This window comes from Anomaloglossus baeobatrachus, chromosome 2, assembly GCF_048569485.1.
Source record: "Anomaloglossus baeobatrachus isolate aAnoBae1 chromosome 2, aAnoBae1.hap1, whole genome shotgun sequence".
In the NCBI taxonomy this organism is placed as follows: domain Eukaryota; kingdom Metazoa; phylum Chordata; class Amphibia; order Anura; family Aromobatidae; genus Anomaloglossus; species Anomaloglossus baeobatrachus.
Window position 1 is genome coordinate 29708673 of NC_134354.1, and position 15297 is coordinate 29723969.

The 15297-nt window shown below is 43.8% G+C and overlaps 1 protein-coding gene across 2 annotated transcripts in view; it reads left to right on the plus strand.

Moving 5' to 3' along the window:
* Positions 1 to 15297, plus strand: part of TMPRSS2 (transmembrane serine protease 2) — a 95666-nt gene that overhangs the window by 50043 nt on the left and 30326 nt on the right. For both annotated transcript variants that reach the window (XM_075334955.1, XM_075334956.1), the window contains exons 2-5: positions 7854 to 7920; positions 8919 to 9120; positions 13714 to 13800; positions 14203 to 14313. In XM_075334955.1, the coding sequence (XP_075191070.1) occupies positions 7912 to 7920; positions 8919 to 9120; positions 13714 to 13800; positions 14203 to 14313 (409 nt within the window). In that variant the 5' untranslated portion in view covers positions 7854 to 7911. The remainder of the gene's footprint in view (positions 1 to 7853; positions 7921 to 8918; positions 9121 to 13713; positions 13801 to 14202; positions 14314 to 15297) is intronic.

Sequence of the window (15297 nt, forward strand, 5' to 3'; positions counted from 1 at the left end):
CGTAATCTGATGCCGGGTGACATTGTGCAGTATACCCGGCACTGTGGAGAGAGGGGGTGGTTCGCCCTGGATGCCAAACTGAGGGGCAGCCTGGAGAGCCGAGTGAGTTCTGCACCCCCTCCCTCGGATGAAGCTGAATATTCGGAGTAAAGGCAGCGGAGCACCGTTGCACCGTCCCCGTTGGGACCACCACTGAGTTGTGTTTGTTTGACAAGTTTGTTTGAAAAAGTTGAAAATGATAAGCAAAGATGATTATCGAACAGTAACCTGATTCTACCGTGATTGAGGGAAAACCGGCCGTTGCCAGCACCGTTGTCCCCGTGGGGACCGTTTAAAAAGTTTGCATGGAGAACTTTCCATGGACAAGCCCGTGAACTTGCAGGGAAACCACAAACGTTAGTGGCTTGTAAATAAGTTGTTTACCGTTACCGTTTCCGCATTGCCGCCTCCGGAGAGGCAGGTTGGAGGGAGGGCCCGCAGTAGAGCCGGCTGGGGCCCAGCCACCACAGGGACCGGTGGCTACCCTCTGGAGGGGAAGGACAGATCCCGCTCGGGTAACTTGTGCTGGGCTTGGGTCAAGGGGTGCTGCCTGGGTTTTAGGGGCAGCATCAGGGCCAGGTTGCTTGGGTGGGAGAGAGCGGAAACCGTAACCGTGAACCGTTTTGCAACGTTTAAGTAAAATGCCTCCCGTTATGGGAAGAAGTAATACAATGTAATTATGTTACCGTTTTACTTTTATATATTTTTCAGAAAATAAAACTGGTGTTGGACGGGCAGCCCGCGGACGGTCTGCATTTTGCTAAGGGGGAATGTGACGCCCTGGGCAAGCCAGGGGTCACAGGTCATTGCACCACCACACCCTACACCCCAGTTAGGAACATCTAGGCTACCAAAATCCTTGTTGCCTTTCTCCAGGAGCTGGTGTCCACACCAGGGGGTGGGCCAGGTGGGTGGCTCCGCCCACCGAGGAGTTCACAGCTCTGGAGGCGGGAAAACCAGGCAGTTGAAGCCAGACTAGAGTCTGAGGAAGAGATCAGTTAGGGAAGTGAAGGAGTAAACATGGAGAACAGTTAGGGAAGTGGAAGTAAAAGGAAGTGGTAGTGGAGCTTGAGAAAAGAAGTAAAAGTGAGAGGAGAAAAGCCTGAAGTTAGTCCGGCTGTGTGCCCGGACAGTGACAGCAAGGTCATCAGACGGCGGTGATTGTCTGGAGGGGTGACTGCTCGGAGGTTGCTGAAAGGACCGCGGACGGGTGGTGGCCCGGTGGTCTGGAGCAGTATACAAAGGACAGTCAGCACCAGGGCAGGGGCCTCTCGGGCCCCGGCAAGGCTAGGAGTCGCCATAATTTGCCAAATCCGTCAGTGAAGGGGACGTCTGTCTCCAAACAACCAAGTCCCGATTGAAGGCAACAGTCCAACCATTAAGGAGGAACACCGCCACCGCCAGGGCACCAGTTTCTCAGGGCCAGCGCCTGCGGGCAAAGTAGGGCTCTTCCGGCCCATATCCAAGCCGGGGAGCGGGTTACCGGTGGGAACCCATCGCAACCATCATCAACATAGGTGCAGGACAGAGGGACCGTCACCGTCACCTACTGGGGAAAGCAAGTGCAGCCGTCCGTGGGAACCGTCTTTCCAGCCGTGTGTTTTACCGAGAACCGTGTCATCGTCTCAGGCTGAGTGAGTACCACAGTGCCGCAAGGCACAGCGCTGCCCCCGCGTCCCTGCGCCCACCAAGCCCTGCATCTCCCACCTCATCACTGGGCCCTGGGATCACCAACCCCTACCCACGGAGGGGCAACACAACAACTAGCTGCTCACTACCATCATTCCCGGGATCCTCATACAGAGCAGCGGTGGTGCCAACAAATCACCACAACCGTGGGTGGCGTCACGGACAATAAACAATCCCCACACCCAAACCCCCTTTCACTCACGGGCGAGGAGCGCCGCTAGAGTCCCCGGGATCCGGCCCATCGCTCGAGCCACCGAGCAGCAGCAGGCCGCAGCAGCCGTGGCAGCCGGACCCGAGCAGCAGTGGGAGAGCGCGGCGTCCCCTCCTCCGCCCGCGACACTAGTGCTGGACCCTAAATAGGGAACGGGTGAGATGAGCTCTTCGTCAACCCCACTAAACACTATAGAAGACACAAGAAGGACACACAGGGGGGAAATGCATGAACTACTTATCATTAGATGACTCAGGTAGAAGGTCAGTAAAGTCTTCCTCAACAATAACACAGAGTACAAGCCACCTGCTTGCAACCAAGGCTTTAATCAACTGAAAATATCACCAACACCAGTCCAAAGAAGGAAGGGTTATATATCTATAAAAAGAATACTGATGATCAGCAGCTGGGTGGAAGGCGAGCTCCTGCTAGGGCCAAAAGGGGAAGAGATGAATCCAGCAGGAAAGCTACCTGTACCAATAAATACTGAAAGCAGAAACAATGGAAAGTCAAGGAACATTCTACACAGTGTGACGTTCTATGGCCCGAAACCACATGACTGTCTGTCACCCGTGACAAGTGGAGAGGCTTACGGTTGGCCCCTTCCTCATTCATTGTCTACGGGACTGATGAATATAGTTAATGGTTGAGCTCAGTAGTCCCATAGACAATGAATGAAGAGGAGGCCAAGCATGAGTCCCTCCGTACTTTTCAGGATGGGGCTGCTGAGCTCCATTCTCATGGCTGTAGTGCCCCGATCTTGGGATCATTTCCCAGATGATTTTTTTTTTTTTTTTAAAAAAAAAAACAAAAAACCTTTATAATGTTTTTTATATTTTTTTGTTTATACAGCATCTCTTATTTATAATGTGTTATTTTTCTATAATTATCACCCTTGTTTCTTTTCTATCTCATTTTCCAGATCATTTGGGTAATTGGTTATTTATTGATCATTTTTGCAAAAAAGCAGTTGATTACTGACTTGAACAGCAAAGTGCAAACCTGCAGATCTGTATGAGGACAATTAGCTTTATAAACAATCATGTATGCAAATAAATCAATAACCTAAAGGCATTTACAGTTACCTTTGCCCTTCCTTAACCCTTTCACGACCGGCCGATTTTTCGCTTTCCGTTTTTTTTTTTTCGCCATTCTTTTTCTGAGAGACGTAACTTTTTTATTTTTCAGTCAATATGGTCATGTGAGGGCTCATTTTTTGCAGAACGAGCTGTACTTTTAAATGGAACCATCAGTTTTACCATATTGTGTACTAGAAAATGGCAAAAAAATTCCAAATGCTGAAAAATTGCAAAAAAAGTGCGATAGCACTATGGTTTTTGAGATATTTTATTCACTGTGTTCACTATATGGTAAAACTGATGTGTGGGTGTGATGCCTCAGGTCAGTGCGAGTTCGTAGACACCAAACATGTATAGGTTTACTTTTATATAAGGGGTTAAAAAAAAATCGGAAGTTTGTCCGAAAAAAGTGGCGCACGTTTTACGCCATATTCCGTGACCCGTAGCGTTCTCATTTTTCGGGATCTTAGGCTCAATGACGGCTTATTTTTTGCGTCTCGAGATGACGTTTTTAACGGTACCATTTTTGCGCAGATGCTACGTTTTGATCGCCTCTTATTGCATTTTGCGCAAAAGTTGTGGCGACAAAAAAACGTCATTTTGGCGTTTGGAATTTTTTTGCCGCTACGCCGTTTACTGATCAGATTAATTGATTTTATATTTTGATAGATCGGGCGTTTCTGAACGCGGCGATACCAAATGTGTGTATATTTTTTATTTTTTTAACCCTTTAATTTTCAATGGGGCGAATGGGGGGTGATTTGAACTTTTAGGTTTTTTTGTTTTTTTTTAATTTTTTAAAACTTATTTTTTTACTTTTTTTTTTTATTTTACTAGTCCCCCTAGGGGGCTATTGCGATCAGCATTCCGATCGCTCTGCAGTATCTGCTGATCACAGCTGGAAGGCTGTAAACAGCAGATACGCTGTCTTTCTCTTTTGCTGTGCCCCGGGCACAGCGAAAGTGAAACCAATTCATGTGTAGTACAGGAGTCATCACATGACCCTGTACTACCATGACAACTATCGGGAGTCACGTGATCGCGTCACGTGACTTCCGGTTTCAGCGGTAAGTAAAAACTTTACCGCGATTGCGCTTATAATGGCGCTGTCATGTATTGACAGCGCCATATAAGGGGTTAATCGGCACGAGCAGATAACGATTCTGCTCGTGCCTAGCAGGCACACATCTCAGCTGTGAAAATCAGCTGAGATGTGTGCCGATCGCGGCATGCTGCCGCCGGAGGACCGCGGGCAGTAAGATTATGTCATTTAGGACGTAATTTTACGGCCCGCGGTCGTTAAGGGGTTAAAAACAATAAGTCTAAACACTTAAAGGTGTCATCTATGATTTAAAATCCTGGCTGCTCGCGTCCCATCCAAAGAAAATGTATCACACAAGGTAATGGTAAATGGTGAAGAAGGTGAGCGTGTAAATTAGCTCTCCTCCGGAAGGAAGAACTTTCTCTCTCGTGATAGTCTGTCACTGTGTGACTATTGGTATAGGAGGGAACCGGGGCTCCTAGACTGACCGTCAGGCCCTTCCTGATCTCAGAGATACCTCTAAAGGTGGAGATGTCTGAGCCACCTACCTGGCCCTGCCCAAATGTTATACCCAACCCAGGGGACAGGAGTGTGATTAAACCAACAGAGAGAACGTTTTGGTTTCCTCTGTCTTTCACAGCACGCTCACACAGAAGTTAAAGACAATAAGGGGTAAGGAGGAAAATAAGAGCAGGGAGGAAACAACAAGACGATGAGAGAATTCCACAACAACTACAAGCTCAAAGCGATACAATCACCAGCAGTACTTTGACTCAACAGCACACAGACCCACACAGCAATAAACTATAGTCGGCATCGGAAGACAGATTCCACCATCTTAAAAAGGCGGGGAGTAAATGTGATAGGTTTCCAAGAACATGTGATCTTAGAGTTAACCAGCAGGTTAGCAGAGATTAACTCTTGCTTGCCTGACCATTAATGGGCACACAGCTGGTCGATGCCTGAGCCAGTCTGTTTAAGTCAGGACCAGCATAGAAACCATAGTGTGGAGTGTCAGAATCTGTGGTGTGAACAGCGTCTGATGCTGCCATGGCACATACGGTAGTTCTTGGTTATATTGACTTACAGGGTAGTTATCTCCATTAGTCAGCTTTGTAGACAGATTTTTGATCTCAAGATCTCTTGATACACCCCACTCGCATTTACAATCACAGAATTTTGCACAGACGCTCCATGTGACTCAGGGAACATCATAGACTGTTTTGACAAGAAAATTTAACCCCGCGCTTTACAGTTACTCTCCAAAAATCCTGCCTCCATTAAACTGAATGGAGGTGGGAGCTATAGGTTAATAGGAGCTGTGATTGGCTGCTATAGGAACAAAATAAATTGTTAGTATAAGAACCTTATGTGTGGTAATAAGATGTTGGTGGAGAGACGGATCGAGACAGAGAGAAAGAGACAGAGCGAGACAGACAGTCAAAGAGACAGAGAGACGGGGAACGAGACAGAGAGACGGGGAACGAGACAGAGAGACGGGGAACGAGACAGAGAGACGGGGAACGAGACAGAGAGACGGGGAACGAGACAGAGAGACGGGGAACGAGACAGTCGGGGAACGAGACAGTCGGGGAACGAGACAGTCGGGGAACGAGACAGTCGGGGAACGAGACAGTCGGGGAACGAGACAGTCGGGGAACGAGACAGTCGGGGAACGAGACAGACTGGGAACGAGACAGACCAACAGACAGAGAGAGACAGACAGACACAGAGATAGAGAGACTAATACAGAGACAGACACACAGAGACAGACAGAAACTCGAAGAGAGACCGAGAGACAGTTACTATCTCGGGCAACGTTCGGGTACTACAGCTAGTATATTTATAGACTCAATGCAGCTCTCCTTACAGTGGCAATATATAAGGGAAAACAAGTAAGGGACAATTTTATTATTATTATTATTTTATTTTTTATTAAACAAAAAAAATAAAAAAAATAGGTCTAAATATTATTTCAAATATTAAAGGGTCTAAAAATTATTTTTGATATTTGGATATTTTTTTTTGGATTTTACAGGCTCCTTGTTTCTCTACATATTATTTAATTTTGATGTGGTCTGTCCTTTTTATTTTCTGAAAGGAGTGGGGAAAAAAAGTCAGGAGTCTAAAAATTATTTTTTTCAATTTGGTTTAATTAAAAATGCTGTAATGTTTTGGCTTTTACAGGCTCACTGTTTCTCTACATATTCAATGTTGATGTGGTCTGTCTTTAATTTTCTGAAAGGAGCTTAAAAAAGCCAGTTAAGTCACAAACTCCTTGTCAGACCATTAGAACGTGCTCACTGATGGATTCTCAGTTAACTCATTCTGCAGCCAGAAATATAGGAATACACTGCAATGATAGGAACTCGGGAATAGACCGACACATATGAGCTCACTGATGGATTCTCAGTTAACTCATTCTGCAGCCAGAAATATAGGAATACACTGCAATGATAGGAACTCGGGAATAGACCGACACATATGAGCTCACTGATGGATTCTCAGTTAACTCATTCTGCAGCCAGAAATATAGGAATACACTGCAATGATAGGAACTCGGGAATAGACCGACACATATGAGCTCACTGATGGATTCTCAGTTAACTCATTCTGCAGCCAGAAATATAGGAATACACTGCAATGATAGGAACTCGGGAATAGACCGACACATATGAGCTCATTGATGGAATCTCAGTTAACTCATTCTGCAGCCAGAAATATAGGAATACACTGCAATGATAGGAACTCGGGAATAGACCGACACATACGAGCTCACTGATGGATTCTCAGTTAACTCATTCTGTAGCCAGAAATATAGGAATACACTGCAATGATAGGAACTCGGGAATAGACCGACACATACGAGCTCACTGATGGATTCTCAGTTAACTCATTCTGCAGCCAGAAATATAGGAATACATTGCAATGATAGGAACTCGGGAATAGACCAACACATACGAGCTCACTGATGGATTCTCAGTTAACTCATTCTGCAGCCAGAAATATAGGAATACATTGCAATGATAGGAACTCGGGAATAGACCGACACATACGAGCTCACTGATGGATTCTCAGTTAACTCATTCTGCAGCCAGAAATATAGGAATACACTGCAATGATAGGAACTCGGGAATAGACCGACACATGCGAGCTCACTGATGGATTCTCAGTTAACTCATTCTGCAGCCAGAAATACAGGAATACACTGCAATGATAGGAACTCGGGAATAGACCGACACATACGAGCTCACTGGTGGATTCTCAGTTAACTCATTCTGCAGCCAGAAATATAGGAATACACTGCAATGATAGGAACTCGGGAATAGACCGACACATACGAGCTCACTGATGGATTCTCAGTTAACTCATTCTGCAGCCAGAAATATAGGAATACATTGCAATGATAGGAACTCGGGAATAGACCGACACATACGAGCTCACTGATGGATTCTCAGTTAACTCATTCTGCAGCCAGAAATATAGGAATACATTGCAATGATAGGAACTCGGGAATAGACCGACACATACGAGCTCACTGATGGATTCTCAGTTAACTCATTCTGCAGCCAGCAATACAATAGATAGAAAAGACAATACAGTGCAAGTAGTTTAATTAAATCTGATTGAAAAATTGTTTTTTAGCCCCAAATACATGTATTTACGTAAAAATAAAAATGTCCTTTAAAGGTGGAAAACCCACATTTCATGGTCCTCCAGGACGCCACTTACCAAATGGAGGCTTTTCCATGGCAGGAGACAACCTCTAATAATGAATTTTTTTTCTTTTCAGGGCTCAGTGAAATTGTCGGACTGTCTAGTTGATTATTTGTAACCAGATAATTGCAGAAATGCATCCGGTAGGTGATCCGATTTTATTATAAAAAAAAATTGTAAAGATTTTTTACCAAAAATTTTTTAAAAAAATTAAGAAAAATGTCAAAAGTCTAAGTTTACCAAAAGTCCTTTAGTCAAGAATCTCTTGGCCAAAGAATATTTCTTGGTTTGGAAAAGCCACTAGTCCTTTGATTTAAATGGGCACCATGTAATGCTTCATTTCTCCTCTGAGGGGCGCTGTGGAGAATGGAGCAATTGCACTGATGATGTCCTGCAGAATATTTCGGGGGTACACTCCATGATCCATGTATCCATGTATCCATGACAGTTGGAATTCAAAAAATTACGAAAATTTGTGAACATTCTAGGATTGTCAGCTATTTCCTAAGAGCGTAATACTCCTTTAAATCTTAACTGTTAATGGTCTGTGTAATGTGCACCTCGGGCCAAGCACAGGACATTATAGCGTAATCCCCCTCTCGCGTCCGGCTAATTATTTCTCTTTCCGTTTATTTTGCGATTAATGAGTAATTTGTTGGAATGAAGGGCGAGGAATTCACAGCATCAGCAAAGCCGAAACCTGGCTTTAAAGTAACAGGTAGACGTGAAGCCAGATACAGGGATCAAGCCCTAAAACGAGATCCATAGTGAAAAATACGGTATAGATCCTTTTTTGGGGGTTTTGAAGGGTTAAATTCCGGCACCCAACTGCAAGAAATCAGTGAATGGGACTGCAGTACCGGACTCTGCCACAACTGTATGAGTGGCGCTGTGACTGGAGGGGAACTCATGCCTCGTGTGGTTGTGCAGGGTACTGCAGCTCTGGGTAGTTAATTTCTTTTGGGACCCTAATTATGAAAAATTGTTGCGATGAGAAAACTCCTGTAGGGACGGAGCGATCCTGGGTCCTGGGCCGCAGATTTTTGTGTAGTCGGGATCAGAGATGGCTCCGATCCTGGCCTCTCCGCACCGTACCACTATAGAGTGACATTTATAGTATAAAATACTCTGTGCCTTACAGAATCAACCTCCATATTATGACAATAGCGGGTACCAGCCGGAGCACAACCTCTACGATAACCGCAGTCCGTACAATATATATCAGCCATATCCTATTCCCCCGCCAAATGTCTCCCCGGTGCCGCAGTACTTACCGCAAGTCTCACCGCACCAATCCATAGCAGCAAGTCCACACGCAACATCGAAAACATGGTGCTCATCAAGTAAGTGTGCGACCGGAAACATAATGTGTTATTAGTGATGTGGTTCTCCTAAGGGAGGAAATGTGGGCTCATAATATATACATGTTTCTTTACTGCCCCCCTATGTACAAGAATATAACTACTATAATACTGCCCCCTATGTACAAGAATATAACTACTATAATACTGCTCCTATGTACAAGAATATAACTACTATAATACTGCCCCCTATGTACAAGAATATAACTACTATAATACTGCTCCTATGTACAAGAATATAACTACTATAATACTGCCCCCTATGTACAAGAATATAACTACTATAATACTGCCCCCTATGTACAAGAATATAACTCCTATAATACTGCCCCTATGTACAAGAATGTAACTACTATAATACTGCTCCTATGTACAAGAAAATAACTACTATAATACTGCCCCCTACGTACAAGAATATAACTACTATAATACTGCCCCTATGTACAAGAATATAACTACTATAATACTGCTCCTATGTACAAGAATATAACTACTATAATACTGCCCCTATGTACAAGAATATAACTACTGTACTACTGCCCCTATGTACAAGAATATAACTACTATAATACTGCCCCTATGTACAAGAATATAACTACTATAATACTGCCCCTATGTACAAGAATATAACTACTATAATATTGCCCCTATACTATCCTACATTCATGATCTGTTCATCACTAATAAACTCTCCTTCCTCGCCATCACAGAAACCTGGCTCACCCCCTCTGACACTGCCTCTCCTGCTGCACTTTCTTATGGTGGTCTCCAACTCTCTCACACCCCCCGCCCCAGTAACAAGCATGGTGGAGGAGTTGGTTTGCTCCTGTCCGACCAATGCTCCTTTACACCAATTCCTCTACCACCCTCTGTCACGCTCCCCTCTTTTGAGGTGCACTCCGTACGCATCTACGCCCCCTCCAACCTTCAGCTGGCTGTCATTTACCGCCCTCCAGGGCCAGCCACTGCCTTTTTTGACCATTTCACCACCTGGCTACTACACTTCCTTTCCACCGACATCCCCACCATCATTATGGGTGATTTCAATATCCCCATTGATACGTCCCACCCATCTGTCTCCAAACTTCTAACACTCGCTTCCTCCTTCAGCCTCACCCAATGGTCTTCTGCAGCTACTCACAAAGATGGCCACACGCTGGACCTCATCTTCACTCGCCTCTGTTCCCTATCTAACCTCTCTAACTCACCTCTCCCCCTGTCTGACCACAACCTACTCACATTCTCTTCCCTCTCTTCTCCAAGTATGCAAACCCCCCTCCACAAATTTTCATACCCTCGCAGAAATATCAAACACATTGATTTACACGCCTTTTCTCAGTCCCTTCTCCCCCTCACAGACATTGCATTTCTACATGATGCAGATGCCGCTGCAACTTTATACAACACTACAATCTCTGCAGCTCTCGAATCAGCTGCCCCCCTCACACACACCAAAACCCGCACAATCAACAGGCAACCCTGGCACACAAGGCAGACTAAAGAACTGAGACGGGCTTCCAGAATTGCTGAGCGCAGATGGAAGAGGTCTCATTCCACTGAGCACTTCATGGCATATAAAGAGTTCCTCACCACTTTCAAGTCCACACTCACTGCTTCAAAACAAACCTACTTCTCATCCCTCATATCTTCTTTCTCTCACAACCCTAAACAGCTATTCAACACTTTCAATTCTCTCCTCCGTCCTCCGGCACCACCTCCCTCTCCTCTCATCTCAGCTGAAGACTTTGCCTCTTTCTTCAAGCGGAAGATTGACACCATCAGAGCAAGCTTTGGCCCACAATCACCACAGCCCCTCATCATAGCTACTCATCCCTCTTCCTCCAAATCCAGCTTCTCCACCATGACAGAAAACAATCTCTCCACTCTACTCTCAAGATCACATCTAACCACCTGTGCACTGGACCCGCTCCCATCGCACCTCATCCCCAACATCACTGCAGTCCTCATCCCAGCCCTAACCCATCTCTTCAACCTATCACTAGCAAGTGGTGTATTCCCTTCATGCTTTAAACATGCCTCTATTACACCCATCCTCAAAAAGCCCTCCCTTGACCCATCCTCTGTGTCAAACTATCGCCCCATATCCCTTCTCCCCTATGCCTCAAAACTACTGGAACAGCATGTCCATCTTGAATTGTCCTCATACCTCTCCTCCTGCTCCCTCTTTGACCGGCTTCAATCTGGCTTCCGACCACATCATTCTACCGAAACTGCCCTAACCAAAGTCACCAATGATCTACTAACCGCCAAAGCCAAGCGACACTACTCTATCCTCCTCCTCCTGGACCTGTCCTCTGCCTTCGACACAGTAGACCATTCCCTCCTACTACAGATTCTCTCATCTCTGGGCATCACAGACTTGGCCCTATCTTGGATCTCCTCATACCTAACCGACCGAACTTTCAGCGTCTCCCATTCTCACACCACTTCCTCAGCTCGCCCCCTATCTGTCGGTGTCCCTCAAGGCTCAGTTCTTGGACCCCTGCTGTTCTCCATCTATACCTTCGGCTTGGGACAGCTCATAGAGTCCCACGGCTTCCAGTATCATCTCTATGCCGATGACACACAGATCTACCTCTCTGGACCTGACATTACCTCTCTACTAACCAAAATACCACAATGTTTGTCTGCTATTTCATCCTTCTTCTCTGCACGATTCCTAAAACTTAACATGGACAAAACAGAGTTTATTGTCTTTCCTCCTCCTCACTCACCTCCTCCAACAAGCCTTTCCATCAAACTTGATGGTTGCTCACTCACCCCAGTCTCACAAGCTCGTTGCCTTGGAGTAACCCTCGACTCTGCTCTATCCTTCAAGCCTTACATCCAAGCCCTCTTCAACTCATGCCGATTACAACTCAAAAATATCTCCCGGATCCGTGCTTTTCTTAACCAAGAATCTTCAAAAACATTAGTGCATGCCCTCATCATCTCCCGCCTCGACTACTGCAACCTCCTGCTCTCTGGCCTCCCTTCCAACACTCTTGCACCCCTCCAATCTATCCTAAACTCTGCAGCCCGCTTAATCCACCTCTCCCCTCGCTACTCCCCAGCCTCGCCACTCTGCCAATCCCTTCACTGGCTTCCCATCGCCCAACGACTCCAGTTCAAAACATTAACCATGACATACAAAGCCATGCACAACCTGTCTCCTCCCTACATCTGTGACCTAGTCTCCCAGTACCTACCTGCACGCAACCTTAGATCCTCACAAGATCTTCTTCTCTGCTCCTCTCTTATTTCCTCTTCCCACAATCGTGTACAAGACTTCTCCCGTGCATCCCCCATACTCTGGAACGCTCTACCTCAGCACATCAGACTCTCCACTACCGTGGAAAGCTTCAAGAGGAACCTCAAGACCCACCTCTTCCAACAAGCCTACAACCTACAATAGCCCTCAGCCCAGTAGACCACTGCGCAACCAGCTCTGTCCTCACCTATTGTACCATCACCCATTCCCTGTAGACTGTGAGCCCTCACGGGCAGGGTCCTCTCTCCTCCTATACCAGTCTGTCTTGTACTGTTAATGATTGTTGTACGTATACCCTCTTTCACTTGTAAAGCGCCATGGAATAAATGGCGCTATAATAATAAATAATAATAATAATAATAATAATATATACAAGAATATAACTACTATAATACTGCTCCTATGTACAAGAATATAACTACTATAATACTGCCCCTATGTACAAGAATATAACTACTATAATACTGCTCCTATGTACAAGAATATAACTACTATAATACTGCCCCCTATGTACAAAAATATAACTACTATAATACTGCCCCCTATGTACAAGAATATAACTACTATAATACTGCCCCCTATGTACAAGAATATAACTACTATAATACTGCCCCTATGTACAAGAATGTAACTACTATAATACTGCTCCTATGTACAAGAATATAACTACTATAATAGTGTCCCCTACGTACAAGAATATAACTACTATAATACTGCCCCCTATGTACAAGAGTATAACTACTATAATACTGCTCCTATGTACAAGACTATAACTACTATAATACTGCCCCTATGTACAAGAATATAACTACTATAATACTGACCCCTATGTACAAGACTATAACTACTATAATACTGCCCCCTATGTACAAGAATATAACTACTATAATACTGCTCCTATGTACAGGAATATAACTACTATAATGCTGCCCCTATGTACAAGAATATAACTACTATAATACTGCCCTCTATGTACAAGACTATAACTACTATAATACTGCCCCTATGTACAAGAATATAACTACTATAATACTGCCCCTATGTACAAGAATATAACTACTATAATACTGCTCCTATGTACAAGAATATAACTACTATAATACTGCTGCTATGTACAAGAATATAACTACTATAATACTGCTGCTATGTACAAGAATATAACTGCTATAATACTGCTCCCTATGTACAAGAATATAGCTACTATAATACTGCCCCTATGTACAAGAATATAACTACTATACTACTGACCCCTATGTACAAGAATATAACTACTATAATACTGTTCTTTGTTGTTTTTCTTTCAGGTAGAAAAAAGATTATATGTATAGCTGTGACGATCATCATCCTGGCAGCAGCTGTCATCATTATTGCAGCACTCTGCTGGTATTTTTGTACGTTTTTATTTATGGTTAAACTGTAACATGAAAACTAAAATGAAAATCAATAAGATGCAAACATTTTACAATATACATAAAGGAATTTTCCATCCTTAGAAACATAAAATAATAGCAGCTGCTGTGGTCGGGAATAAGAAACCTGCCTGTCATTGCTTTGGAATCTCCGGCCACTAGAGGGAGCTACAGTTTGTGCTATAAACATCCATCTCATCAGCTCCCTCTAGTGGTGACCGCAGGAAGCACAATTTTTTTATTTTTATTTTTTTTTTCTTCATTTGTTCAAGATATTTTAAGAAATTAATCTGTGCCAATTTTTAAATGAAATAACATTTGCTAAATACAAAATTCTAAAATAAATGTTGTCACGTTCCATCTCATGTCGTCTTCATGATCCAGTGACTGCGAAGTGTCAAAAAAAATGTGGAACCTCCTCGAGTTGTGTCCAGTCTTCTCAGTGGTGTGACGGCACAGCCGACTGCCCGAATGGGGAGGATGAGTCGTATTGTGGTATGTATCAGCACTATAGGACGAAAAATACCGGTTATGGGTTGTAATACCATCTACCACCACAAGGGGCACATTTATCATTGAGCGCAATGGCAGCTGTAAAACTTTCTATAGTGAGCGCCCTCTAGTGGCTGCAGTAGGAATACAGTATGCCCCTGATATGAAGGACATGGGGATTTAAGGATCCAAATCCTCATCTATAAAAAGAAAAAATAAATATGTCTGTCATGAGGGATAACTGATCAACTGGCAACAAAAAATAATGCTAGCATATAGGAAGTATATAGCAGTATTATGTGGGGACCATATGGCAGTATAATGTGTAGACTGTAATACAGTAATATAAGCATATGGTACTAGCATTACTTTGGATCTCTAATTGCATATGGTAGTAATATGTTAAAACTCTGTCAGTATTCTGTATGAAGTATATGGCAGTATTATATGGGAACTATATGACAATATTATATGGGGACTGTACGGTAGTGATGTGTGGGAAGTATATGGAAGTTATATTGGAACTATATGACAGTATTATATGGAAACTACATGGCAGTATTATGTAGGAAATGCATGGCAGTATTGTGTATTTAATATATCCTGGTGTAATGCCGGCTGTCTATAGTAGTTTTATATATTTACTGTATGGCAACGTTATTTAGTCATTGTTTAGATCTGGGTTTTTTTTTTATCCTTTACTATTTTTTTTTTTCTGTATTATGTGGAAACTGCAGTATTATATGTGTTCTAATACAATATCATCATTGTTATTTGGTCATTATCTGGGCTGTACGGTATGGGTATGTGGATACTGTATGGCGGTATCACACATGAACACTAGCGGTTATCTTTGAGTAATAAATGGCAGAACTGTGTTGCAATATACAATCGTTTGATGTGGTCACTACAGTTTATGTTAGAACTTGGATACTGTATGGTGGTGTTATTTAGGCATTGTATGGAGGTATTATTTAGGCATTGTAT